At 36.6% G+C, this 27,150-nt stretch overlaps 4 protein-coding genes across 4 annotated transcripts; 2 read left to right on the plus strand and 2 right to left on the minus strand.

The window, feature by feature from the left end:
• Positions 1-1,479: 1,479 nt before the first annotated feature.
• On the minus strand, positions 1,480-3,875 carry LOC120264362 (eukaryotic translation initiation factor 6-2). Its single transcript, XM_039272177.1, has 7 exons — positions 3,729-3,875; positions 3,268-3,308; positions 2,694-2,876; positions 2,572-2,616; positions 2,326-2,456; positions 2,010-2,120; positions 1,480-1,933 (listed from the first exon to the last, which is right to left on the minus strand). The coding sequence occupies exons 2-7, from the start codon at positions 3,275-3,277 to the stop codon at positions 1,676-1,678; spliced, it is 738 nt and encodes a 245-aa protein (XP_039128111.1). The 5' UTR covers positions 3,278-3,308; positions 3,729-3,875; the 3' UTR covers positions 1,480-1,675.
• Positions 3,876-8,755: 4,880 nt separating this feature from the next.
• LOC120264752 (pentatricopeptide repeat-containing protein At3g06920) lies at positions 8,756-13,216 on the minus strand. Its single transcript, XM_039272576.1, has 3 exons — positions 13,157-13,216; positions 12,553-12,730; positions 8,756-11,680 (listed from the first exon to the last, which is right to left on the minus strand). The coding sequence occupies exons 1-3, from the start codon at positions 13,214-13,216 to the stop codon at positions 9,000-9,002; spliced, it is 2,919 nt and encodes a 972-aa protein (XP_039128510.1). The 3' UTR covers positions 8,756-8,999.
• LOC120264834 lies at positions 13,081-20,238 on the plus strand. Its single transcript, XM_039272693.1, is given in 14 exon segments — positions 13,081-13,529; positions 14,479-14,662; positions 14,763-14,831; positions 14,908-15,006; positions 16,286-16,365; positions 16,462-17,284; positions 17,446-17,796; positions 17,798-18,129; positions 18,741-18,798; positions 18,800-18,826; positions 19,424-19,475; positions 19,561-19,610; positions 19,675-19,722; positions 19,815-20,238. Coding segments are annotated over 14 exon segments (2,589 nt in total). The 5' UTR covers positions 13,081-13,290; the 3' UTR covers positions 19,992-20,238.
• Positions 20,239-21,997: 1,759 nt separating this feature from the next.
• LOC120265616 (translocase of chloroplast 159, chloroplastic) lies at positions 21,998-25,496 on the plus strand. Its single transcript, XM_039273561.1, has one exon. It carries the CDS (start codon positions 22,131-22,133, stop codon positions 25,206-25,208), a length of 3,078 nt encoding a protein of 1,025 aa, XP_039129495.1. The 5' UTR covers positions 21,998-22,130; the 3' UTR covers positions 25,209-25,496.
• Positions 25,497-27,150: the final 1,654 nt, after the last annotated feature.

A 27,150-nucleotide genomic window follows, 5' to 3' on the forward strand; every position in this document is an offset into this window, starting at 1 on the left:
AGTAAAATGTTTAATTAATTTTTTAATTTTTAATTTTTCTTTTTAGTTTTTTGTTTTTTTAACGTTAAAAAAAATGAATCTGTCAATCCAATAGATAAGATATTTGTTCTCATACGATGGTCGAAGGTTCGAATCCCACTAATCTCACTTCATACATTACATCTAAAAATATACTTGCGATGATATATGATATAAGGGGGTCCCCTGTGCATAGCTTACTGCACACACCCGGACTATTACATTGGTAAAATCTTTATTTATTCAAATAAAAACACAGTTGATCTTTTATGTCTAGCAGTAGAGTTGGGCTTTGCAAGTAGCTTTGTTTCAGTGTTTTAGAATTCTGACATATACTTAGAGCACAAGATTTTGCTAATGGAGTCAATTAATGATAATTTATAGAGATAATTGGCATGGTATTAGTTGTTTCAGTTAACCAATATGTTTATCAAATTGAAGAGTTTGTGTAAATATATACTTCTATTCCAATTATTTTATTATGATTGAAAAAACATCATTTCCTAAGATCATAAGCATTATATGTTCATCTTTATTTGGTCAATCTCAGTAGTTGCATTATCCGGTGATACATAAAACAGATCAACTGAATTAAATGATTGCGTATGCTTTTAATAAAAATTATAAAAAGATTCAATTCCTTTATAAAACTGAGAAAATTTTAATAAAAACTTATGATTTCACAAATTTGCTAAATAAAAACAAAGTATCGTTTGGAGAATAGGTGGTTCTCTAACTAATAAAAAGAAAATAACTGTTAACTAACGGTATTAACTTTTTTTTTTTTGGAGCAAAATCAAATTCATTTAAAAATTCATCATGTGTTAATAGAAAAAAATTCTTTTCCATATGAACCGGATTTTTAAATAAATTAATAATTTTGCTCCTGCCAACTTAAGAGTTAACAGTGTTAACGACCCATTAATATATTTTTTTTACAAACCGGAAAAATCACATTTTTTTTGAAAAAAAAAAAACTCTCCCTATCCTGTAAATATGTAAGACTACAAGGTCTTTTCCCCTTGTAAAATATTCTGCCCATTGAATTAATTGTAACACTAGTTAATTTGCAATTTTGGAACTCTTGAAAAACTATCTTTGTCTAAAGTTAGTAAAACTAAGATGAGCTGCTAAACCGCTAGTGGAGTAAAGACAAAACCCACGCACGTATAGGCGTTAAAACCACCCACACACAATCACTACTCACACTCTTAAAAATATGCTATCATCCATGATTCGAACTTTCACCTTCTCAAGGATTCTAAAGATCCTTTGTTAATATATTTGCAATTCATTTGATCTGCAGCACCTGAGCTGCACCTTTTCTGCTTAAATTGCTTCACTAAACCAGTTATGCTTAATGGTAAAATGCTTTGCTCTACTTTTCCCACAAGAAATACACCAGAAAATAAGGAAAGGTACTGTTTGCATCAGCCAAACAAGTAAGCTATGCTAAAGATAAAAAACAATACAGAAAGACTTCTTGCTGAGTGAATAATTAAACAGAAAAACAAAGTTATTATAGTCACAATAAATCTCACCCAAACTTGCTTTTTTTTTCTTAAGGATGCAGATACAGTGCAAACTAAGACACAACATAATTAGATTGTCATTGGCACCCAAAACATTTCATTCAGATCAAGCATGACACACAGCCTTAGACATATGTGTCAATCAAAGACTTCCTCATTTCATCCACAATAGCACTTGGTTGAGCTTCTCTCAATTTGAAGACACTCTCAATGACAGAGAGCTCTGTTGCAGTAGTGTCAGCACCACAGAATGCAGTCCAGTCATTGACCGTCATTCCAGCGGCAATAACTTCACTCCCTCTGTTAACAGTTCCAGCGACCAGCGGGACTTGGAGAAGGGTGGAAAGTTCATCAAGGTCCTCGATGGATGTATGCGGGTGAACCTGTTTCGAAACGGAAACAATTGATGTTTTTGTAAGTCATTCAAAATCAAACAAAAAGATTGGTGTGATGTCTTACCAAGCCACCCCTATTGGAAAAGGTGCAATAACTGCCAACAAGAATGTTTCCAGCAATTGTTTGCCTGAAAACTTCAACTCCAAGAACATCAGCTATGAGTTCTTCTGTTTCCTGAAAGTTCAGTAGCATATATCAAGAAACTAACATAAATCTGGTGTCTGAACAGAATATCATCTTTTCTCACATTAACAACTATAATGTTAATAGAAAAGAACACAAGGAATTATTAAAATGACACTGAAAATGAATTAATTCTATGACACAAAAATAACAAATCTACAACTGCCTAATGTTCAGAGTACAAAATTGAAAATACCTTGTCCAGATCAGTATGTGTAAGGGCAACATGATCATTGCAAGCTATGCAATTGCCTAAAGCAGACAGGCGTTCATCAATGCGCTGAACAACGACTTGGTCTGGTAAGCTGTTCCTCAGGTGTTGAAGTTCTGAAAAGTTCACCAACAATGTGAGTTTAAATATTCACAGTAAAAAAAAAAGAGTACAAGTACAAGAAGCTAGGCAAATAACATTCAGGAATACAAAACTGGAGATGAAGCATACCCTGATCAGTGGTAGTGTGAGGCAGGAGAAGCCCATTCTTGTTTCCTGAATTAATAAACAAGATTTAGCAGTCACCTACACATTAAGGAAGCATATTTTCATAATAACAAACTGTTCTTCACCTGCACACAGCCTTCCAATTATTCTTGTACCTCCAATTGAGGTCTTGACTACGGGTATAACATCAGCAAGCTCAGCTTCAAAAGCACTGTAAAAACTTTCTGATCCTCCAATTGCAACCAAACAGTATGCATTTGTCAGCTTGGAGAAAACTCCAACCTCACAAGAGTTTTCAAACTGAATACCTATGCAGTTACACAAAAAAATAAAATCAAATAAAACTTCAATGGAACAAATATTAAATTTATCACCCCAAAGTTGAAGCCAACACAGTTCGAAGCATTCTTAATCACTATTATCCCTCACATCCAGCATAATCAGGATGTGCAATATTCATAAGAGGAAATACAACAGAACAAAATCACTAATTTGAAGTCAGTGACACACACAACAAGAAGCAAATAGACCTTTTCTTCTCTAATCTAAGTATTTGCAGCAAAATTACTTTTTATGCAAATTAATATTACAGTATTTAAATTTTAGAAACAATATCCAACCAAATTGGCAAATTTTAAAGGTCATTCAAAATATTAGTAGCAATCATTCAGGAAAAAAAAAGTAGCAAGAGATACTCACGGGTTGCCATGAAGAGAAAACCAGCGATGAACAATAAATAACTGCAACAAATAAATATCCAACCACAAGTTAGAGTTTATTTCCTTTTCAAACTCTGCAAACTTCGGATTGATTAAACAAAAAAATAAATAAATAAAGCATAAAATTAGTAACCCTTAACCTAATGAACAGAAGGTTTCAAGCCATGATAGCAATCACAGGGCTATGGTACTAAAACCCTAATCAAGCACAAGATTTCCATCAAAATAGATCAAATAGATCAAATTAATCAAAAATAAATAAAGAAAGAACAAACAAGAACAGAAGCAAACCTTGAGAAGCAAAAACTAAATTATGAGTTAAAAAAACAAAAATAGCATCTTGAATGATCTTTGGCGACAGAAAAGAATAAACAAATCAAACCGATGAATGGGAAATCACTAATATAAGCAAAGGAAAAAAAAAAAAGGGAAGAATCATACCTCGAGAATTGAATGAAGATCTGAACAGCAGCTCGCTTGAGAAGATGGGTCGCCCACGAGGAAGAGGTGGACGAAATTGAAACCTTAGCTTGTTATAGCAATGTATCAAAACCCTAATGATATTTCTTTCTCAATCACAAGGGCATTAGGATGTAATTGTTACTTTTGATTTTTAACAATAACGATGCTAATTTTACCGAACAACTAGTCATCACATCATCATCATCATCATTATCATTATCTTTATTTTTTTATATAAAATTTTAAATTTTAATTTTAATTTTAAATTTTTAAAAAAATTATAAAAAATTTATAAAACTATATCTAAAATTTTAAATCTAAAGGTGTCTAGATGATCGGTAAATGGAATCGACAGGAATGAAGAATGATAGAGGAGGAAGTAATGAGGAGTAGGGATGATAACGAAAAAGGTGTCGTCGGATTAATCTCCTGCCCTGACCTCGAGACGATGTAAAAGGCCACAGGCTGAATCGCATTCTAACGCTGGATGTCCTCTTTTCTAGTTGATTGTGTGTGTTCTATCTTTGAGTGAATTTTTGAGTGACTTATCTTATCACACTACTCACCGGAACCATCAATCAAAATCTATAGTTGAAAGAACAACCTACCTTTTGAATAGCACGTTATCGCATGTAGCACCACGCATGAACAATTGGCTTGCAGATGCAAAGTAGCCTCTAACTATTCTTAGAATAATTCCCTATCAATTATGCAACACCAAATTTTTAATTAAGATTTAAAGACCAATTCCTCCTACAATTCTATATGGATCATTACAAGGTCACTTTATCATATTGTTAATAAATCTATTTTAATATTTTGATACATAGCATAATAATTATGTTGAATTAGATAATTATTAGTGTTTTTCTTACTTAAAAGAAAATTTTAATTTTATTTGTACTTCGAATAAAATTTGGATAGCAATAGAATTATATTAAGAATAGAATTCTATTAAGATAAATTATTCTAAGGATGAATTGAGAAATAAAAAACACAACATAAACAAACAGATAAAAAAATAAGCAATATATATATATATATATATATATATATATACATAAAAAAACAAAGATTTGTGATGGGTATCATGTGAATACTTGATTAAAATAAAATTAGATTGAAAAAAGTGAAACAAAAAACTTATGAAGTGGTGTTATGTAATTAATTTAAAAAAATTAAGGGTAATAAGGTCTTTTAAAAAATTTTAAAATCTTTACGAGGTTTTTCCTCCCGCACCCCAAATTGGGGGGGCCAAGAAAATGGGGTTTTGAGAGTTTCGGAGGGTCAGAGTTAACCTTTCTTTTCCCTTCGTTAAATTAAAAATATCAATCCAAACGAGAAAAGAGCCGACTATGACCCTCAAAAACTCTCGCTTTACTTTACTTTCCTTCGCCGACCATTAATCCAAATATAACATAAAACATCCATGAGAAAATCTATTAAGTAAAAATATCATTACTCTATATATTAGTTAAATTTTTCATAGTCCTTATCCTTTATTCTTTTCAAAGATTAGCGTATGAAATAAAAAAAAATAGAAATATAACATTGAGAAGAACCTGAAATTATAGTTTTCTAACAAAATTAATTTATATATAAACACATTCATTTCTAATGTAAAATGATTTAATTTTCTTTTTCTTCTCAAAGAAATTTCATCAACTCCTCTTGTTATATGGTTATTTCCTTATTTTCACTAGTGAAGCATCATGGCCGAAAATTTTATTGTCACTGAATTGTTAAATTTGAATTAATGGGGGTTTTAAGGAATAATTAATAAATAATATCAAATATGTTTTATATAAATATAAATTTTGGTATAAAGCACCTCCACTTCAAAACTTGTGTTATATATAAATTTTTTAACAAATTAAATTTGATTATTAAAATTTTGACTTTACCAATGGATGCCAAAAAGGTCTATTCCCCCTGATCCCTTATGTTCATGAGTATATTTTTGATTGTTTAATCTGTCTCTAATATCTTAATAATTATATTCAAAAATAAATAAAATAAATTTATATAAGGCATCAATAATCATTGAAGGATTAGGGATATATTTATATGAAAATTTGGGGTATTCATTCTAAATTTATGAATTCAAACTATTGTATGGAGTTGATTGAAACACTTTTGGTATGAAATCTATTTATTTGGTTTGTTATAAACTAAGTAGTTGTAAAAATTTTTAAATCAAAATTTGATTTAATTTTCTAAATTCCAATTTATTTGGTTCTCATAATAAATTTTTCAATTTTTAAAATTATCAAATTAGAGAACTAAAAGTTTGACAGAGAATTTATAATTATAAATAATTTTAAAATTCATTTTGCTTCATTATACGGTAAAACTCTATAAAATAATACAAGAAGATTGTATTATTTTATAGAGGTTTTCAACCTATCAATAAATGAATAGTTTTTTAAATTTATCAATAAATAAATGCTCATGAATTTAAAAAGAGTTTTATATATTATATAAAATAGAGTTATACTCCGGAGAGATAAATATGAGTTTCTATAATAGATACAGTCATGATAAATGATTTTGATAATAATGTTTGAAAGAACTTCTTATTCATACATAAACTATGTAAGTCATTTATGAATTAGTAAAAATTAACTTTAATATATTATAAAATATAAGATAATCTACTCTCAAAAGTTATTTTAAAAAAATATTAATATAAGCAATTAAATGTTATTAAAATAAAAGGTCATCAATAGAAATTTAACTTTTGTATATTATAAGATAGAACTTACCTCTATATGTTGAAAAGTTATTTTATTAAAATTGGATATTAATGACAAAAATTAATTTTAAATTTGTTATGAAATAAGATAACCTATGATACCTCCATATTTTAAAAAAAAAGTTTTAATAAATGAATTATAGAAATTAACTTTACTTTAATATACGAACTACCTCTATAATTTGAAATTTACTTAATAAAATATATTAATATCATAAATTGGATAAACTATTAAAAAAATTATTTATAAAATTAGTTTTAGAAATACATCATTTACATATTATTTTAAATGAAGATTTGTAGTTTATAAGATAAATAAACTATACAATTTTCTTTTGTAAATAAAGAGATAACTCACCTTAGTATACTATACCATATATATATATATATACATTCTTGTAACAATTTTAGATACATTTTGAAAAATTAATTTAAAAATATTAATCTCACATATTGAAAAAAATACATAAACTCTACATCAACGCCTTGGCACTATAGACTGAGTAAAGGGGATACATCCTAAGCCCTGAAATGCAAATGGCTCTCCCCAGGTTTAAATGTTCTCGTCTGTTCATCGAACATTTGCATCAAAGGTTCTAGTATACTGCGCTCTTGGACTATGGGTTCAATGTCCATCAAATGGCTAAACGGTGTTTGCTTCAGTATGTCCCAGTACCTTTGCGTCATCTTCTCTCTCAGTTCATATATGGTGTCTACAAACGATGCTAAATAGTATTGCCCATTCACAAGATTTTTGGAAACCACTAGGCATTATGTGTCATTGCACAAACAAATCAATTCATGTTAGTAAACATATTCATGGAAAAGGCAAACAACATAAGCACTACATTATAGACCGAAGTGAGGTTCACAACAATTCGCACTATGCAGTGAGCATGCACTTACAAGTAAAGGACATATTTGGTGTTAACAGAATGGCAAGATGCATTGACTCTATATATACAACAGGAATATAATGGTCAAACAAAATTTTCCAATTGAAATAAAAAGTTAATGTACTGGTTCTCCAATTGAAATACTGAGTTTTTCAATAACTAAACAAAATTGTACATGTATACACAATAATTATGAAAAACTGAGTAGAACATACATCGAAATGATATTGTTTTGGAGTTTAATTAACGACGAGAATTTCAGTTGTGCATAGAATGGTATTATATGATTTACTCTCTAGATGTAATACATTACTCGATTCTTCACGTAATCTATAACATTTCTCCACTGTGACAATCAATAACACCTTCAAAGACACAAATTTTGAATGGAAAAAATGGTAAACATTATATTTCTACAAATTGAAAGAAGATGTCTGGATTACAAATAAAACTCAATTTATCTTACTATCTACAATATTTTCTATGATAGTCCATGACTCAAGACTAACACTTCACTCATAATATTTAAACACGAATGCAAGAAACTAATAATGTATCTAGAATACTTATGAAACTCATACACAAATTAAAGCATAAGAACATGAGTTCTTAGAATTGATAATAAAAAAGGTTGTCGTGCTTCAAACCTATAAGGTTTGAGGGCAGATCACTTCTCCTCTCCATCGAGATGAAGCGTGCCTTCAATCAGCAAAGGAAGGCTCCGACACCGGGGGCTGGGGACACTGACGGTGTTTTTCTCTCCGGCGTGGATATGAAGAACTCCAGCAGTAATGTGGAGAAGAAGATGAACCCTAAGTCTTCTTTAATTCCTTGGGATGCTAACTGATTTAATTGGTAGAATGGTCCCAAGGCTTAGAAAATTGGATAATGCTTCAAGGGTGGGAAAGTAATTTCTTAGCCATTTTCACACCGTTATTAGACGGTTGGACTAGAAAATTATGGCCATGATAAAAGAGAGTGTTTTTAGTGATATGTCAAAATCAGGGGTTCTTTTGTGGGTGTGGTAAAATATGGGGGATTATTTGAATAATTTCTCAAAAAAATTATCTATTCAACTAAGTCTGCCATTTGTTGCAATTAAAAAAGGGCAAAATCACCCAGAAAAAAAGTTTTTATTTTTTAATTTTTATTAAAAACAAAAGAAAAATAAAGCAACGGCAAAATTGAAATTTTAAGCACTAGTGAGTAGTGACCACTTGAAAACAACTGCATGCGTCAAGAGGTAGTTTATCAATTATGTCAATGAACGTACAATAATCATGTAACCACAGAAAATATAGATAATAGTAACAAAATTAAATGAACTTGGACATAAGGAGATGCGCGGAATCAACTTTGAAAACTGATACAAATTGAGAGATCAAAATGAGCTGAAAAATAAAACTCAATAGTTCTTATCCTTGGACAAAAACAGTTACATTGAATGGAGGCATTGCACACTCTGTATTCAGGTTAATGTATTGGTACAAAGTGAGTCATCTTTTCTTCTCTTCATGCATCTTCTTTTATTGAACAAGAGCTTATCCTGTGCAATCACAGTTGAACTTTGCATCGAAGAAGCAGTTTATTCTTTACACACTATAAGGATCGAGCAGCATGCTGAGACTTCGCCATTTCCCTTAAAACAGCACCAACAATGGCAGCCTGCTCAAGACATTCGGCTTTATGCAATGCATCTAGAAGAAAAATACAAGTTTTTGCATTAATCTTGCACCCCCTTAGCCGAGTTTCCTCAAAAACCTGAAAGGCATCCAGGGCTCGATTGGCATTGCTCATGCCTTCTATAAGTGCATTAAAGCAAACTGAGTCGGGGATACCACCATTAGCCTTGAATTTATCAAAGAGGCCTTTAGCTTCATTAATATTTCCAACCTTTGCAAGCCCTTGGATCATGGTAGTGTATGTCACAACGCTCGGAACTAAGCCTTGTTTTTGCATGTCTTGCCAAAAAACGAAAGCTTTATTGTATTTCTGCACTTTGCAAAGGCCATTTATCAAAATGCTGTAAGTATAGGTGTTAGGAGCACATTTCATGTCTTTCATTGATTGAAAGCAAACAAGAGCTTCACTAATTTCTTCAGCTTTCACAAGAGCATCAATTAGGCAATTCCAAGTGTAAACATTGGGAACTAAACCCTTCTGCATCATTTCTTCCATAATTAGGTAAGCTTCATCTATTCTTCCCACTTTTCCAAAACCGTCGATAAGACTTGTATAGACCACCACATTTAGTACCATTTCTTTTGATTTTGCTTCTTCAAAGAGCATATAGGCCTCATCAAGCCTATCAATCTTAGCAAGACCATCAATTACAGCACCATATGTAACTACAGTGGGGTTATGCCCTCCTGCTTTCATTTCCTCAAGAAGCTGGTAAGCCTTGTCCACCTTACCTGACTTACAAAAACCATAAATAACAGTGTTGTAAACAAAGACATCCATGACACAACCTTGTTCCTTCATGGCATAGAACAATTTATATGTCTCTCGTGCATGGCCAGCTTTGGTGAGACCATGAATCAATATACAATAGCTTCTCGAGTCAGGAGTAAAGCCACGAGCTTTGATATCCTCAAATAGAGCACGACCCTTCTCGGTTTCCCCTGCCTTGAAAACACAATCCATATAAGTATTAAGAAGGGTTAGATCAGGACAACAGCTTCTACGGTTCATTTCCTTAAAGATTTTATGTCCATCTTCATTTCTGCCATACTTAAAGAAATTCTTAATCAATGATGTATAAATAACAACATTAGGAGTATGGCCAGCATCCAACATCCTCTCAAGCCATTCATATGCCTCTTCAGTCTTCCCATATCGGCCCAAGCCATCAATCAAAGAACAGTATGTGGCTGCATCAGGACTGAAGCCTTTCTGATTGATGCTTTCAAATATGTGATATGCTTCATCAAACTTCTGAGACTTGCATAACCTATCTATCATAATATTAGCAGTTAATAAATTAGGATACAATCCAGCACCTTCCATGGTGTCACGAATTCTAAAGGCATCTTCCAATTTTCCAGTACTGCAAAGCAAGTCTAAAAGAATATTGTAAGTTGAGGGATTGGGTTCAGCATCTTTCTTCATCTCCTCAAAGACCTTCAGAGCCTCATCAACTCTTCTTTTTCTCGCAAGGCAAGTGAGAAGTGAATTGTATGAAACAACACTTGGTATGCATCCCTTCTCTTTCAACCTTTCCAATAACCTGTAGGCATCTTCAAACTTACCAGCAGAGCCATAGCCCATGATCATTGTATTATATGCATAAGCACAAGGAACTTGTTTGTTTAGCTCCATATGATCAAACAATTCAACAGCTTCAGCCAGTTTATTCGCTTTGCAGAGAACTCCGATCATGCTAGTATATGATACATCATCTGGGGTCAAGCCTTGTGCTTTAATCTCATGGAAAAACTTCCAGGCCATATCCACCTTACCTACCTTCCCAAAACAATCTATGCAGACATTATAGAGAACAAGATCTGCATCAAATGCGTTGCTCTTCATCTCATCAAGTAAGGAGAGGGCTGCATCAAGTCTACCATCCCTTGCAAAGACTCGAATCAAAGTTGTAAACAGATGCACACTCACTTCATATCCTAATTCTTGCATTTCATGGAAAAGGTTAAGTGCCAAATCAGGTTCATGGGCCTCAGCAAGCGCACCTATTAAAGTTGTATATGCAGAAAAAGCTGGTCGGAATTTAAATTTCCTCATAGTTTCTATAACTTTTACAGCTTCCCTCAACTTCCTGGACTTGACCAAGCTGGTGATCAGCCCAATGCAGGCGTTGGTAGATGGCCCACATTCAATGAGGCACATTTCTTCCAGGACCTTCTCCAAAAGTTCATAGTTCTTGTTCCTAGCCATTATCATAAGAAGCAGATTGTATGCCTCTGGAGTATGTGGCTGGCCACTTGTTCTTTCAACCCACCTGAAATAATTTATTGCTAAATGAAAATCCTTCTGCCTCCGCAAGACACCAATGATCAAATCTGGATGGAATTTGTGATCGATTACAGAAAGCGCACTTTCCACATCCAGTCCCCAAGGCCTACCATTTAAAATTTGGCAGACACTATCAATGTGAAGACTCACATTCTCCCTCACTGTCCTGTCCACCTCTGTGTAGCTTTCCCTATTTGACAGCACACTACCCTCTCCAACAACATCAGAAGGCCCATCAGTTGATGAAGAGAAATTATGATAAAGAAAACCAGCTCTGTGATGATTTACACCAGTGTGAGAGCTTGTCCCTGAATGACCAAACAAAAAATTTGGGAAGCACAATAAGGAAACAAGAATAAGCAACTATTGAGCTCTGTATGACAATCTGTAAGAATTGTCACAAATGAGAAAAGGAAACCTGAAATGAAATTTTATCGGCACATTGCAATATATAAAAGCTGCTTATAAACATAAATTCTAAATGACATGATATCATACGCACAGCTAATTTGAAGAGTGGGATTACATGGTGAAAGATTGAAATAAGCTTCTTGAAATGGCACCTATAAAAAATTATCATCAGGCTAAGCATGGCCATATAAAAAGTTACTTTCAAGGTCCAAGGCCGCATTATAGTGAAAACAATAATAAAATTAGGATAGACTCACTATAATCACAAAATTAGATTTCTATCAGTGCTTAACTCGAACAATGAACAAATAAAAAAATATCTATCACCAAGAACAATCAACACCAATCAAGCAAATAAAAAAATGCGCTTTCTTGCTCTACTTGTATTAGAAAGATTACAATTTCAAAGGTGAAGTTGATCTATTTTTCCAATTTACTTGTGCCACGTGATATAGACTACAAAGTCCAAGAATCAAAAGCGTTAATTTTCCCATTCAACAGATGATACCAACAAGCACTTTTAACAACCTAAATTGTTTCTCATATTCTTTAAGCTCACATGGAACCAATTCAAATCATAGTAACGACCTAGAAGCAAACTTAGATTCTAACGAACCTTAGATTGTGAATAGAATCATAATCAAACATTGAAGTGCTTCAATAGCACTAGATCATCACTCCAAGATTTCCAAAAACACTCAAAGAATTCAAAGTTGAAGCTTTTCAGATAAAATTAAAGAAGAAATGAAGAAAAGGAGAAGATTCTAACCCAAAGAGCTCAAAGAGAGCGGTGAGAGAGCTATGGCGCTGCAGATTCGATGGCTTCGGCACCATCGGAAGCGATAGCAGGCCTGCGACGAGCCCGTGCGGGCTGTGCAGGAGTCTTCCACAGCATCAGACACTGGCACTTCCGAGATCCCCGGCAAGAGCTTGCGATGCGCCGGCGGCTACTCGCCGGCGCCGGCCGAGCGCGGAGCAGCAGTTCGCGGACGAACGCATGGGTTGGGCCGGAAACCACTATGCGAGTTCTCTCTTAAAAGCATAAAACTCGGTATTTTTTCAAAAACACTCCCATATTTTATATTACTTGCACACTAATCACAATATTTCTAAACAATATTTTGAAATATTAAAAATATAAACAAATAAAAAAGGGAAAAAAATTCCAAAAAAAGAAGATAAAATGGTTAAGTTATTTTTACGATGTTGGAAACTTGAAATTATGCAATTATTTTTTTAATTAGGGACTGTTTCCAAATTTTCCACTCTTTACTAAGCAATGGTTGCCATCTTTTCTCACATCCTCTTTCCATTCCTTAATAGTTAATACCAAACAATAATTCCCAAAATTTTCTGGAAATCCAAACCCTAACCCTCACTGAAGAAAGAGATCGAGCCCCAACTCCATCGCCTCTCATTCCTCTGAATTCCATCCTTGATGCTTCGGTAGCTGTGTTGAGGACGAAGGAGCCACTTGTAGTAGTGCTTTTCTAGGCTACCGATCGATATGGCGATGAAACCGAGCCAGGCGGCGGCGCCTGTGCCGGCGCAGCACCAGTCGCAGTCGTCGGATAATGATCGGAGCGGCGGGGAACTGCGGGCGCTGGACTGTAATCTGGCGTCGCTCTGTGATCATATTCAGATGGAGGGCTTCAATTCTGGGGTTTTCTCGGATGTGGTAGTGCAAGCAATGGGATCCACTTATCATTTACATCGGCTCATTCTGTCTCGGAGTTCTTACTTTAGGTGTTCGAATTTGCATAAATTTATCTTTTTTGTGGTTCATTTGATTGAAGGTTTGGCTTGCTTAAGAAATATGGATGATTTGTTCTTTGTTTGCATGATTTTTCCTTCTAATTAGAGCTTTTTCTATAGAATAATTTCATTGTTTGTTGTGTAGTCTTAACTAATTAGGCTTTTCTTTTTTTCTTGTTTTTTTGGTGTAGTTACCTTTGTATGTTAGTATTTAAACATATAGATTATCATTCTTGTATTTTGAATCTTTTTGTCCTTATTAATCATATAGTATTGAGTGTTGTTTAGATTATCTTATCTTGTTCACAGGTTCTAGTTTCCAACTTCACATGTGACTTCTATTTTAGATGGTTGATTCGATGGGTTACATAGGTTATCGATATCAATGTGTCCTATTGAGAAGCTTTTCACTGTTTTCTATCTTTTTGTGAAAACCATGCTTTCTATTCATTAGAATGCTCTGAATGTGAATTTATATCATGTTCTGATATGTGGAACCTATTATTATTTACAATGATGACTTTAATATTGGTTGGTGGTTGGAAAGATGATAGATTTGGTTTCATATGGAGTAAATTAGAGGTTGGAGAATGAACAAGGAAAGTGAAGAAATATCATATATCATAGTGAATGATGTATGAATATTTTGAATGAAATTCTAAACTATGCATAAGTACCCATCTTATTGTGAATAAGATGTAGGGCCTTTCATGTTAGTTTTATATTAAATTTGAAATCATATTTGGTCCTTCCATTTTCTGATTAAAAACATGCGACACTAATGAGATCTTTTGCTATCTATATCATGTTTGCGTGTACTTTGTGGTGAATCCACTTTTTTATAGTCTATGCCTCCTTTCTGAAATGTTTTGCAATTGTACTTCATTTGTATTATGTGGAAATTGCACTTTGTTATAGTTAATTTTGAAATTTCTTGCAGAAACATGCTTCATGGGCCTTGGAAAGAAGCTGATGCACCAACTTTGATCTTGCAAATTGATGACCCTAATGTTAATTCAGAAGCTATCACAATGGCTTTAGCATATCTGTATGGGCACCATCCTAAGCTTGATGACAACAATGCCTTCCGTGTTCTTGCGGCTGCTTCCTTTCTTGATCTTCAGGTTTCTGAGTGCATACTTAGTGATTAAGTACTTTGTAGACTGATTTCCATGATTGGCATTAAGTTTTTCTATGGTGGATAATAATGGATTTTGTTTGCAGGATTTATGTGCCTTTTGTACGGATTTCATCATCTCCGAGCTCTGGACTTCAAATTTTTTAGCATATCAGGTGAGATTTAGTTGTTTTATGACATATGACCTGTTAAATTTGGTCCATGCTTAAACTTCATCTGTTTGTGAATCAGGTGTTTGCGGAGAGTCAAGATTACGGTATCCATGGAGAACGTGTTAGAAATGCTTGTTGGGGCTACCTTTGTCAAAGTGGTACTATAGAGTTGAGAGAGGTAAACAACTCAAGATTAGCTTATCTGCAGTTATATTCCCCAAAAATTATGCTGGCCAGTTTCAGGTTTTTTTTTCCTTTTTTTTGTTTTCTTACTCTTTGATTGATACCCTGGGCTACTTACTCCCGGGATTCATCTTCAACTCTTCTTTATATGGGAAAATTCATCAAACACCAATATTCTCAGTGTTTGTTTAACAGTTATTATCTGGATGATCTGAAATTCTGTTATCATCTGCCTTTTCTCCACTTCTCATGTGCATATTGCTTGCCTGTTTTTGACTTTGTGCTGATATTTCTTGACGATGATGTGAAAGAGGAATGTTTTGTTGATAGTCTCGGATTCTCTATCTGCCAATCATCTTGAACACTCTTATAAGAATAAAATAATTAGTTGAAATTAATTTTCTTTCTTCAAGGTATGGGGTAGTAATATTTTGATCTAGTAATTTCACGAGGACTTGTTGGAACTTATTACTTATTATGGGGTTCTTTGTTATTTCCATCTTAGCTAAAGGTTTGCTAAGGATTTTCTCAACATGTCGTGGAGAAATCTTCTTCAAATTAATCCTTCATCACATTATCCTATGCATCTTTTAGAACCAAGCCATGTGCTCCACTTTTGGATGTAAACTGGTTATACATTTGTGTTAGTTCCTATTTTGTGCTTGTGGGTGTAAAGTTTGGTTGAAATGCTATCTCTTCCATGGTGGCAACCAATGAGCCTGCTTTATAGACATGATAAAGTGGCTAAGCAAATGGATTTTTAGCACTAATCAATAATCATTAATCACTAATCTGAGCATGTACCTTTTAATTATTGGTGTCCAGACTTCAAATTTATGCCAGTTACTATTTATTAGAGAAACATGAACATTTATGTAGAAAATATGTATTTCTCTCAAATTTGAAAGAAAATGTTTGAATATGTGCAATATAAATTGTATTTAAAAAAACTGTTAACTGGCCAAATACACCACGCTTGAAGTAATAGTTGAATTGGGTAAGTCGCAATTGCCCCACTGGTCTTAGCTCTATATGGGACGAAAGAAACTGAGATGGGAAACATGATGGAATGATAGTAGTATCACAGTGAGGTAAATTTGATCTGGAATTTTATGGTTGCTCTACATGTGTCTGAGTATTTAGTGTTATTTGTGCATAACAATTTTACCTAGTTGATGGTTTGCTAGCTTGCTGATCTTTCTTGTCCTGCTGGTTATCATTAGTTGTTTAACTACATTTTGATCATGTATATTTATTTTGATTTGGATAAATAGGTACTGCCTAAACTTTCTTTACAAACTCTACATGCCCTTCTTACATCTGATGAACTTTGGGTATCAAATGAAGAAAGAAGGTATTTTCCACCTCCCTTTTTATAATTCTTGTCTGTTAAACTTTCTTGTATCATTCATTGAAGTTGGATATCCTATCTTGTGGTTTCTTTTCAAAGGTTTGAACTGGCTTTATACACACTACTCTCAAGAAGTTCTGTTGCCGAGGCAGACCATTCAGAACAAGCTTCCTCTAGTTCTGAGACTGAAATGTCAACCACTTCAGCAGTATTAAAAGAGAAGGCTGAAATCATTGGAGGGAAACAAGTGTTGGAATCAGAGTTTCAGAGCTTTGGCATTGAGGATAACTTAGAAGAACATAAGGCTGCTCATAATATTCTCGCTGAGCTTGCAGACTGGGTAGTAGATGTTCACACTGATGTTTCTTATTCCAAGCAAGTGAAAGGGCCTCAAACAACACTATCTCAACCAATGCTGGATTCACGGTATTGCCTCAAGACAGAGCTGTCTGCAGCCCCGACAACTTTTGCTGAACCAAATACTGTTAGCGAATCTAGTTCTTATGTTGAGATGAACAATGATACTGAAGCAACCAGAATGGCAAGAGTTGGGGTTGCCAAGGAAGGACCATCTGGAGAAAACACCTCCTATCATCTAAATAATTCCATGTGGCTCCCAAGGGACCAATCAAGAGAATACTCCCTGACAAGCTCTGCAAGGAATGGAGTAGTGCCTAATGATTGGGGAAGATGCAACATGCCACCTATATGGGGTGGTAGAACAGTGGGTAGCAGACAGGTTAAACTTTCTAAAGGGAAATGTGGGATACCAAGTGAAGTCTACGATGCATTTATTAATATCTTTGAAGGTGGTTCAATTTTATACTCTAACATGTCCTTTGAGGCACTTCTAAATGTTCGAAAACAGCTGGAAGAACTAGGATTTCCTTGTAAAACAGTGAATGATGGCCTTTGGCTACAGGTTAATCACTATTTGTTTTTATAGCATCTAATGTTAAATTACTACTTGTGTTAATTTTATAGCCATTTGCCATTTTGTTCTAAATTTGATTTTGTAGTTGATGCTAACGATCTGTATTCGCAGGAATGTGAGTCTAATAGTTGTATGCTTATTGCAAACAGATGCTGCAATGTCAAAGAGTTCAGGCTATAGGTGCTGATACCTGCAAAAGTTGCTGCCTTACAAGCATTGCATGTGCCTGTAGGCAGACATATGGATATTCACATGGAGGAACATCATTTAATTATTACAGACAGGAGCATGATCGAAACATCCATGGCAGTATGAGAACTGTATATGTTGCTGATGCTCAAGGTGATGGTAATAGCTTATTTGGTCCGGTACGAGTCCAAGTTCGGGGTGCTATTGATGGACTTGCTGGCATTGGACGGGGCACCACATTTGTACCAGGTGCAGCTTGGCCTCCAACGCGTTATGTCTTTTCTCGTGTACCTTTGGGTCTTGGTAACCGGAAATTGCCAGCAATCACTTGCTAATGATGAGTCAGAAGGTAGAGTTGACCTTGCAGGCGAACTGTCAGGAGATGGCTTGACGGCTTTGGTGGGGCTTAGCCAGGGGAACAGTGTTGGTCATATTCACACAGAGCAAACAGAGAGAACGTATGAATCAGATCTGCAAGGAAGATTTGGTGCTTCTGCTTCTCTTCCAAGTTCCAGTGGCCTTCCTGTGCAGATCTTGGATTCACAAGAGCAAGCGGTTGGAGTAGACTGGGAAAGTTCTGAAGGTTCTTCTATATCTTTGGATTTGAAAACACCGCTACGTCACTTCCCTCCTTTTCGCTTTGGGTATGATGCTTGATCCCCTACTTTGGAATTATTAGTCAAGGTTTTCATTTCAATAGTAGTATCTCATTATAAATTCTATTTAGCATAGTAAACCTCTAATCATTCTATAAGTCATGCTGGACAAGAGTTGAATATATTTATATATCCTGCAATTTTGCCTTTGTTTTCCTGTGCAGGTATGTACTCAGCCAGAAATGGTAAAGTATGTGTCCCTTTTATTAATAATAATCAGATGACTTTTTTACATAAGTATTTAAGCTGGATCTTCAACTGTAATATTGTTGTTCTCTACCTTTAAACTGTTTAGTGATTGTCACGTCATAAATATTTTCTGTTTCTCATATGCCATGATGGGCCATCTAGTCCTGACCTACTCTGTTTTTCCTTTATAATGTTGTCGATTTGTTGAAGGTATGTATTAATTTTCTAACTCCGCTAGCTTAATTTCCCAGAAAAATAGTGAGACACAATAGTGCTGTGCTCTATGTGCCATATTTGTTTTATTGTGTTCATCTACCTGTGTTTTAGTTACGAATTTAGCTCCAGTAGGGCAATGTGCTGTAAAGAATTCCAGTTATGATCAGTTTTTGATGCCATTTAGTGAATAACAGGGTAGAATTTGAAGATGTTCACAGGCTTGCTGATGGGCAAGTGAAGCACTCCCCTGATGGTTTTTTATGCTGGCTCCCTGTGGAAGGTATATTATCTCATCCTTTTTTTTTAAAAATTTTTCTTTGGTCATTGTTTGCGTGCCTTAGGAAAAAAATTTCAGAGTAATTAGACATTGCAAGGGTTGCTTGGTTTAATGACTTGGTCACAGTCTATGGCATACATTAGATGTGCAAATGGTAGACAGAAAGTTGATTTGGTAAATTTGATAACCTCTCTGTGGTATCTGAGACTTTGAAAGTTTTTCTGAGATAGTTTGAAATCTCTAAAGCAAATGCTGGAATATTTATTAACCCTTGTGTTAAGTATCATCATTGAGAAAATTTCATTTGTCTGATATTACTTGTATTAATTAATTAATTATATTCACATTGAAATTATAGAATATTCTCCATAGATTCATGAGTAACATGAAGAGGATAAGTTTTGAAAAGTTGGGGATTGTAATCCGCCAGGGTAAAAGAAGAATATGTTATAGAAATTCCTGCGATTGTATAAGATTCTGTCAAACCTGCAGTTGTATAAGATTCTGCAGCACTTGCAGCCATCCAAACAGTGCTACTATTTATGTGCAAAATAAGGAGTGAACTCTACTACTAAGAAGTTGGAATTTTAACTGTTTCAGGTTAGTGTTCAAGCTTTCAACGATGAAGATCCTCAAGGCCGTCGGACTCTGGGTATTTTCACCAACTGAAACATCTAAGTTACCATGCAAGTCAAAGTTAGCAAAATTTTCACTTGTCAATATCTATGTTGTTTCAGGGTTGTTCCTCCACAGGCGGAAGGCTGAGTTAGCAGATTCTCTTAGAAAGGTAATTAATATTTAAAAAACACCACCTCCAACCCATTTGATACTAATTTTGTTTTTTTCTTCAGGTTAATATGTACATCGATTCTAGGGAGAAGGTTACAGCCCGGTATCAGGTATACATACACTCAAAACAAAACCCTGCTGATTGTATAACTTCTTGTTACTAAGAGAAAATAAATAATCGGCGTACTTATTTGTCATCCAGTTGATCTGCCCCTCAAAGAGAGAAGTCATGGTTTTCGGAAGCTTTAAGCAGGCAGGCACTCTTTTACCTAAAGCTCCCAAAGGATGGGGATGGCGCACCGCAATCCTGTTCGATGAACTCCCTGAACTCTTACAAGGCTCGACCTTGCGCATTGCTGCTGTGGTACAGCTTGTGTAGAGAACCAAACGGTTCTCTGCCGTTAAAGTGTCATCGCCATTGCCATGCAAGCATACTTAATTCTCCGCTCTCAATGTTCACAGCATGTACTCTGTTTTGCCGATCCCTGGAGTGCAGAAAATCGCTCAATTCTCCGCCACTGCAACGTTAATAGACCATGCTTGTAATTGTAAATGTTCGGCGATGCAACAAGAACTCATAATGTACATGCGTTGGGTGTGTTTGAACTATTTGGCAAGTTAGGTTTTGTTGCTGTACATGCTTTCCTCAAGTTGCTTGGTTGAATGCCAATGGAAAAAAACAAAAACAAAACAAAACACTCTTGTGTGAAGCATGGAGCAATATCTTTTACGGCAGACTATAAGCCAGATATTTAAGCTGTAGTAATCACCAGAATCTTCTTTAAATACGCAATCTCACTATCAAATCTGAATGAACAAAAAGACAAAAACACCCCTAAACAAAAATCAAAGAAGCCCTAATAATAACTCTCAAGAAACCCATCATTTATTTGAATAAATGCAAAATGTGTACACCCACAAAAAACCAAAAACATTTTCCATGCAGCAAAACCCTAACCCTAATTTTCTCAACTACAAACCAAAAAAAAACCAAAAATAAATCTTTCTTTATATCTCTAAAAATATCCCTGTATCATTCACAAGCCTCCAATATCTTATCTCTCAGTTCTATTCCCACACCATCTCTGTGTTTGTGTGTGGTTCTCCTCCACTTTCTCTTCCTCTTGTTCACTCTCTCCCTTCTTATCACCAACCAAGCCCCATCGGAATCGCCGCCAAAGAGATAACAATAAAAAGCCCACCTTTTTCCACTATTCTTGTCCCCCCAAAACCCCGACCTTTTATCCCTAATATCTCATGGCCTCTGAGCCCACCACCACCACCAAGTCCGCTTCTTCCCTTATCCGCGCCCCGCTCTCCCCCGAGAACGAGACGAGGTCGAGAACGATCCCCACGCTGGCTCCGACGGCGGCGTGAGCGCTGAGGAGAGTTTTGAGACGGCATCTGATCCCGACGACGAGGAATTTGACCCTTTGCTTGCTTCGGAGCGGGCGGTCTTGCGGAGGAGGGGTTCGATGCCGAAGGCTAGGGTTTCTGGTGAGGATGAGGTGTTTGAGGAGGAGATTGATGGTGTGGAGGGAGATGGTGATGATTCCTTTGGTGTTGCTAGGATTTCTCCGGCTGGTGTGGTTGGTGGCAACCGTTCTTTGGTTGATGGGGAGATGAACCCTAGTTCTGAGGAGGGTTCTGATGAAGTTGATCTTGTTCCGGAGCCGAATTTCGTTGGATCCTGATGCTGGTGCGAAGGAGAGCATGAATTCAAATCTTGATGAGAGTTCCGAGGTTAAAGATGAGAAATTTGGTGAAAACCAAGATGAATCCATTGAAGCTGCCTTGGAAGCAGTGGATTCTGGTGTTGGAGTTGAGGGGAGCCAGGACACTATTCCGGATGAGAGTTCCAAGGAAGATGAGAAGGTGGGTGAGAGCCCTGATAAATCTGCGATTGAAGCAACAGTTCAAGAAGAGAAGGTTGATGAAGAATTGAAGGGCGGTGATGGTGTTGAAGAAGAAGCAAGCCCTGTTGTTGAAGCTATTGAGGAACCAAAGCCTGTGGATTCAGTTCCAGTTTCTGCTGGAGATGAGAATGAAGAGAAAGATGGTGTTGATTCAGAGAAACCTGTGGAATTGGTTCCAGTTGCTGCTGAAGAGAAGGAAGAAAAAGATGGTCTTGATTCTGAGAAGCCTTTGGAGTCGGTTCCAGCTGCTGCTGAAGGAGAGAAGGAAGAGAAAGTTGGTGTTGATTCGGAGGAGCAGCGTGTAGAATTAGTCCCGGTTGCTGCTGAAGAGAAGAAGGAAGAGAAAGATATTGTTGGTTTGGAAAAGTCCTTGGAAGCAACTACTAATGGCGAGGAAGCTGACAAGGCTGGAGCTGGTGATGCTGATGTTTCTGAACAAAACTCTGTGAAGGTAAATGCTTCCATTCCTGAAAACTTAGAATTAGAGTCCAATGAATTGAATTCTAGTGTTGCGGTTGACAACTATGGTGATGAGAACTTAGAATTAGAGTCTAGAGAATTGAAATCTGATGCTGTAGAACCTGAAAATGCTGAGGGTCTGAATGCGGGATACTGCTTCTGAGAAAACTCAAGCCAGCTATGATTCTTCATCTAAGGTTGATACTGGTAATGATGGTGAGGATACTGCCACTGGTGATAGTGTGGTAGCTGCTGAAGGCGGTGATTCTCTTGGCCAAGAAGCTGGAGAGAACAATGTGGCTTCTCTGTCAGAAGATGCTTCTGGTTTACCTGAATTATCTGAATGTGAGCTTGACTCTTTGAAAGATGATGTTGGTGTTTCTCTAGATCAAGATGCTGGGAAGAACAAGGGAGTGACTCAATTTGAAGAAGTGTCTGCTGATTTGCACACAAACTCACATGGAGGTGAACCTGATGTTGATGCTGATGATGGTGGTGTGGTTTCATCGGAGGTGGTAGCATCAGCACCTGTTCTTGTAGAAGAGATTAAAAGCAGGGATGTGGTGTTTGGGGATAGCAAGTCTCTGGAAGCTGATGATGATGAAAATGTGGGTGATGTTGAGCCAGATGAGGAAGAGGAGGGGCTTGTTTCTAATGGACCTGCCAGAGTTGCCATCTTGGAGAGCTCTGAGACGGCAAAACAGATTATTAAGGAGTTAGAGGGGGGCTCTTCCAGTAATAGTTCCCAAGACTACCGGAATGCTATTGAGGGGCAAATTGCTTCGGATTCAGATGAAGAGGTGGACACTGATGAGGAAGGTGATGGCAAGGAGTTGTTTGACTCTGCTGCTCTGGCTGCTCTTCTGAAAGCTGCTACAGGTGCATCGGGTGAGGGAGGCATCACCATCTCATCTGGTGACTCTGCCAGGATTTTCGCTGTTGATCGCCCAGCTGGTTTGGGATCCTCTGGTTCATCTCTCAAGCCTCTTCCTCCACGCGCTGGCCGGTCAAATGTTCTCACTCCCACTGATCTGGCAGTCACTGCAGAACCTGAGAATAACATGGATGAGGAAGAGAAGAAACTGCATGAAAAGGTGGAGATGATAAGGGTAAAGTTCCTCCGTCTTATTCAGAGGCTTGGCCATTCAGCCGATGACACCGTGGCTTCTCAGGTTCTTTACCGTCTCAGCCTTGCAGAAGGAATTAGACGTGGGAGGCAGATGAACAGGGCCTCAAGCCTTGAGAATGCTAAAAAGAAGGCCAGGCAGCTTGAAGCAGAAGGCAAGGATGATCTGGACTTCTCTTGTAATATCCTAGTCCTTGGAAAATCTGGTGTTGGCAAGAGTGCAACCATTAATTCTATTTTTGGTGAAGAAAAATCCAAGACAAGTGCATTTGAACTTGCAACAACTTCTGTGAAGGAGATTTCTGGGATTGTTGATGGAGTCAAGATCCGAGTTATAGACACACCAGGGCTGAAAGCTTCTGCAATTGAACAAGCAGCAAATAGGAAGATCCTCTCATCTATAAAGAATTATACTAAGAGATGTCCTCCAGACATTGTTCTCTATGTGGACCGCATGGATACCCAGACTAGGGATTTCAATGATCTGCCTCTTTTAAGATCAATTACCAGTATTCTTGGTTCGTCAATTTGGTTTAATGCTATTGTCGCTCTCACACATGCTGCTTCTGCCCCCCCAGATGGGCTGAATGGTACTCCTCTAAGCTATGAGGTGTTTATTGCACAGCGGTCACATGTTGTCCAGCAATCAATAAGGCAAGCGGCCAGTGATGTGCGTTTGATGAATCCAGTTGCTCTTGTGGAGAACCATCCTTCTTGTAGGAGAAACAGAGAAGGTGAAAAGGTGTTACCCAATGGCCAAAGCTGGAGACCGCAGATGCTGCTTTTGTGCTACTCTTCAAAGATATTGTCCGAAGCCAACTCCCTTCTGAAGCTCCAAGATGCCAACCCTGGAAAGCTCTTTGGTTTCCGTTTACGCGCCCCACCTCTTCCTTTCTTGCTGTCTTCACTCCTGCAGTCTAGAACACACCCAAAGCTTTCATCTGATCAGGGCATTGACAATGGTGATTCTGATATTGACCTTGATGACTTGTCTGATTCTGATCAAGAAGATGAAGAGGATGATTATGATCAGCTTCCACCCTTTAGGCCACTGAAGAAGGCACAGATTGCAAAGCTCACTAAGGAACAAAAGAAGGCATATTATGAGGAGTATGATTATAGAGTCAGGCTTCTTCAGAAGAAACAGTGGAAGGAAGAGATCAGAAGGCTGAAAGAGATGAAGAAGAGGGGAAAAGCTGCACCAAATGAGTATGCTTATGGTGATATGGCTGAGGACTATGATCAAGATGCTGCGCCTGCGGCCGTACCAGTCCCTTTACCAGACATGGTTTTGCCACCAACTTTTGACAGCAATAATCCAGCCTACCGGTACCGCTTTCTGGAACCAACCTCACAACTTCTGACAAGGCCTGTCTTAGACACACATGGCTGGGATCATGATTGTGGGTATGATGGTGTTAGCATAGAACAGAACCTTGCTCTTCTTAGCCGATTTCCTGCAGGGGTGTCAGTGCAGATCACAAAAGATAAGAAGGACTTCAACATTCATTTGGATTCTTCAATTTCAGGCAAGCATGGTGAAAATGTGTCAACTCTTGCTGGCTTAGACGTCCAAACTGTTGGGAAGCAGCTTGCTTACATCCTCCGGAGTGAGACCAAGTTTAAGAACTTCAAGAAGAACAAGACTACTGGTGGAGTTTCAGTCACTTTCTTGGGTGAGACTGTAGCAACTGGATTGAAATTGGAGGATCAAATTTCAATAGGAAGGCAGTTGAGTTTAGTTGCAAGTACCGGTGCTATCCGGGCACAAGGTGATACAGCTTACGGAGCAAATTTGGAGGCTCGTCTGAGGGAGAAGGATTATCCAATTGGCCAAGTGCTTGCTACTTTGGGGTTGTCTCTTATGAGTTGGCGCGGTGACCTTGCTTTGGGAGCCAATGTGCAGTCCCAGTTGTCTGCTGGCCGTAACTATAAAGTGGCAGTCCGTGGATCACTCAACAACAAGCTCAGCGGCCAGATCACTGTCAAGACGAGCAGCTCGGAGCAGCTTCAGATTGCACTTCTGGCCATCATACCTGTTGCCATCTCAATCTTCAGGAAGGTCTGGCCTGGTGAGTCATACCCAATGCACTAGATTTTGTTTAGCTTTTGGCCATTAGTTTGATCAAGGAAGAGCGAACGTAGAGTCTGTTTTGAGCTCTTAGCATGCTTTTGTTTTGGCGTCATCATTGGATCTTGAATAATGTCTCTCGTTTCAATTTTGAACTCAGTTCATTTTAGGCTTTCGGGCATATTATAGTTCATCTTCAGAAATGAGGTTAAACCTAATCACTGCTATTGTACTTTGAAACATATGTTCAACTGCATATCATGGTATTTCTTTTCATTGCTTCTTAGATAATGGCTATCACTATTTTTCTTATTACTTTTGTTTATCCTTTATTGATTGCATGTACATTTACTGACCATTGCATATGAGTGTATGATAAACAAACATCATGGTCATTGCAAGTGATATAACAAACTCCCTGACTTAGTGACTACTGCCTATTTGATGGCCACTGGATCCATGAACTGGTCCTTTTTATTTTGAGTTTATGTCAATCTGTCCTTTGTCATATATATCATTAGAACATGAATTCGAACTCCAATATCCTAATGACTGGATTTTTATCAATTCTTGCTGTTTGTGAACCCTTTGAGCGTTCTTGTCATGTAGTATTCTATTAATGCAACTCAGATTTCCTGTCAGATTGATAAACTTGGACATCATCGTGGCAACTGTTCTCTTAAATGGTCGTCCCTGTAAGATTAAATTGCCCTTTCTTTGTTTCAGTATGTGCAACTCATAACCATAAAGTCTTAAAATACTGAAAGCTTTTGTTTTTATAGTTGCCAAGTACAGCTGTGCAATTGTTAGATGCTTCTGTTGGTGCATGACTGTCAAATATTTATTCTGCAACTGGACCGATTAATTTGCAACTGCATTGTCTTTTTTCTTTTTCATTATGAAAGCAAAATATTACCAAATTCTTTCTATGTCCAATATTGTTCTTAATTTGTCTGATCCTTATCTTGGGCAATGAGATGTTCACTTTTGCAAGCATGACAAAGATCATTAAAAGATTTCTGTGTAAGACTCTACAAATTAGCTTCTTTTCTTTGTCAAGCCCTTAACTATCACTATCACTATTTGACAATAAAAACGCTAGTGGGTTTTTAGTCAATTACCAAATGAAACTATTGTTTCACATTCGCATTGCTGTCAAAGTAGATCTATTGTATATACACCTGCTTTTGTAAATCCATTTGAAACAGCTGATGCAAACCCTAGCCTGCTTCAGGAAAGAGTCTTGTGTGGCATAATACCATGAAGAATTACCTGTAGCTTTGTTCATTACTTATTAAAAAACAAGGTTGAACTTTCGAAGATGAGGAAAAGAGCAATAGGTGCCAAATACTCACTGTGAAGTCACCTAGATTATCTTTACAATCAATTCCAACCTTCTGGGTTGTTCAGAATATGAAATTTGGATTAGCATTTGAACATTCAGGGCCTACATTACGCTTTTATAGTCTTTTTACAAGAGGAACAGATATCTCCAAAGGCCCTGCTAAACCGTCAGGTGCGTGCATAAGCCCAAATATATGAATATTGTATATACACCTGCTTTTGTAAATCCATTTTTTTCTTGCCCTTATAGTCATTATATGAATATGTATTATTTAATAGATGAGCTGATAGATACCTTGTCAATGACACACCAAACTCTTTTGCATCTTCAGCTTCAAAATAAAGTGGCCTTCTTATAAGAGAGCACCTTTTCTTCTTTTCTTCTGACTAAAAAAAATAGGTTAATTGCAAGAGTTTTTCTAAAAGATGAAAAATGTTACATTTTTTTACTTGTACTGGCATTTCCAGTGTGTTCAGCTGTAAGTTCAATTAGTTTGCCCTTATTATCTGCTTGCCACTTGGTGAAGGAATGTATAATAAGTAATCAGCCAAATGTCATCATGTGTTATATCAAATGATGAACAAGATCTTTTATGCAAAGCGTCTACAAGAATGAAGAGCA

This window comes from Dioscorea cayenensis, chromosome 7 (genome assembly GCF_009730915.1).
Source record: "Dioscorea cayenensis subsp. rotundata cultivar TDr96_F1 chromosome 7, TDr96_F1_v2_PseudoChromosome.rev07_lg8_w22 25.fasta, whole genome shotgun sequence".
Lineage (NCBI taxonomy): Eukaryota > Viridiplantae > Streptophyta > Magnoliopsida > Dioscoreales > Dioscoreaceae > Dioscorea > Dioscorea cayenensis.

Excerpts from the sequence above, each read along its gene's own strand:
- LOC120264362 (XM_039272177.1), bottom strand. Across the intron at positions 2,457-2,571 it reads TCACACTACCACTGATCAGG|AACTTCAACACCTGAGGAAC; the intron begins GTATGCTTCATC and ends TGAACTTTTCAG. Across the intron at positions 2,121-2,325 it reads CACATACTGATCTGGACAAG|GAAACAGAAGAACTCATAGC; the intron begins GTATTTTCAATT and ends CTGAACTTTCAG.
- LOC120264752 (XM_039272576.1), bottom strand. The coding sequence starts at position 13,216 with ATGGAATTCAGAGGAATGAGAGGCGATGGAGTTGGGGCTCGATCTCTT. Across the intron at positions 12,731-13,156 it reads GATCTCTTTCTTCAGTGAGG|CCGCCGGCGCATCGCAAGCT; the intron begins GTTAGGGTTTGG and ends GCCGGCGAGTAG. Across the intron at positions 11,681-12,552 it reads GCTCTCTTTGAGCTCTTTGG|GGACAAGCTCTCACACTGGT; the intron begins GTTAGAATCTTC and ends TTGGTCATTCAG.
- LOC120265616 (XM_039273561.1), top strand. The coding sequence starts at position 22,131 with ATGCGGGATACTGCTTCTGAGAAAACTCAAGCCAGCTATGATTCTTCA.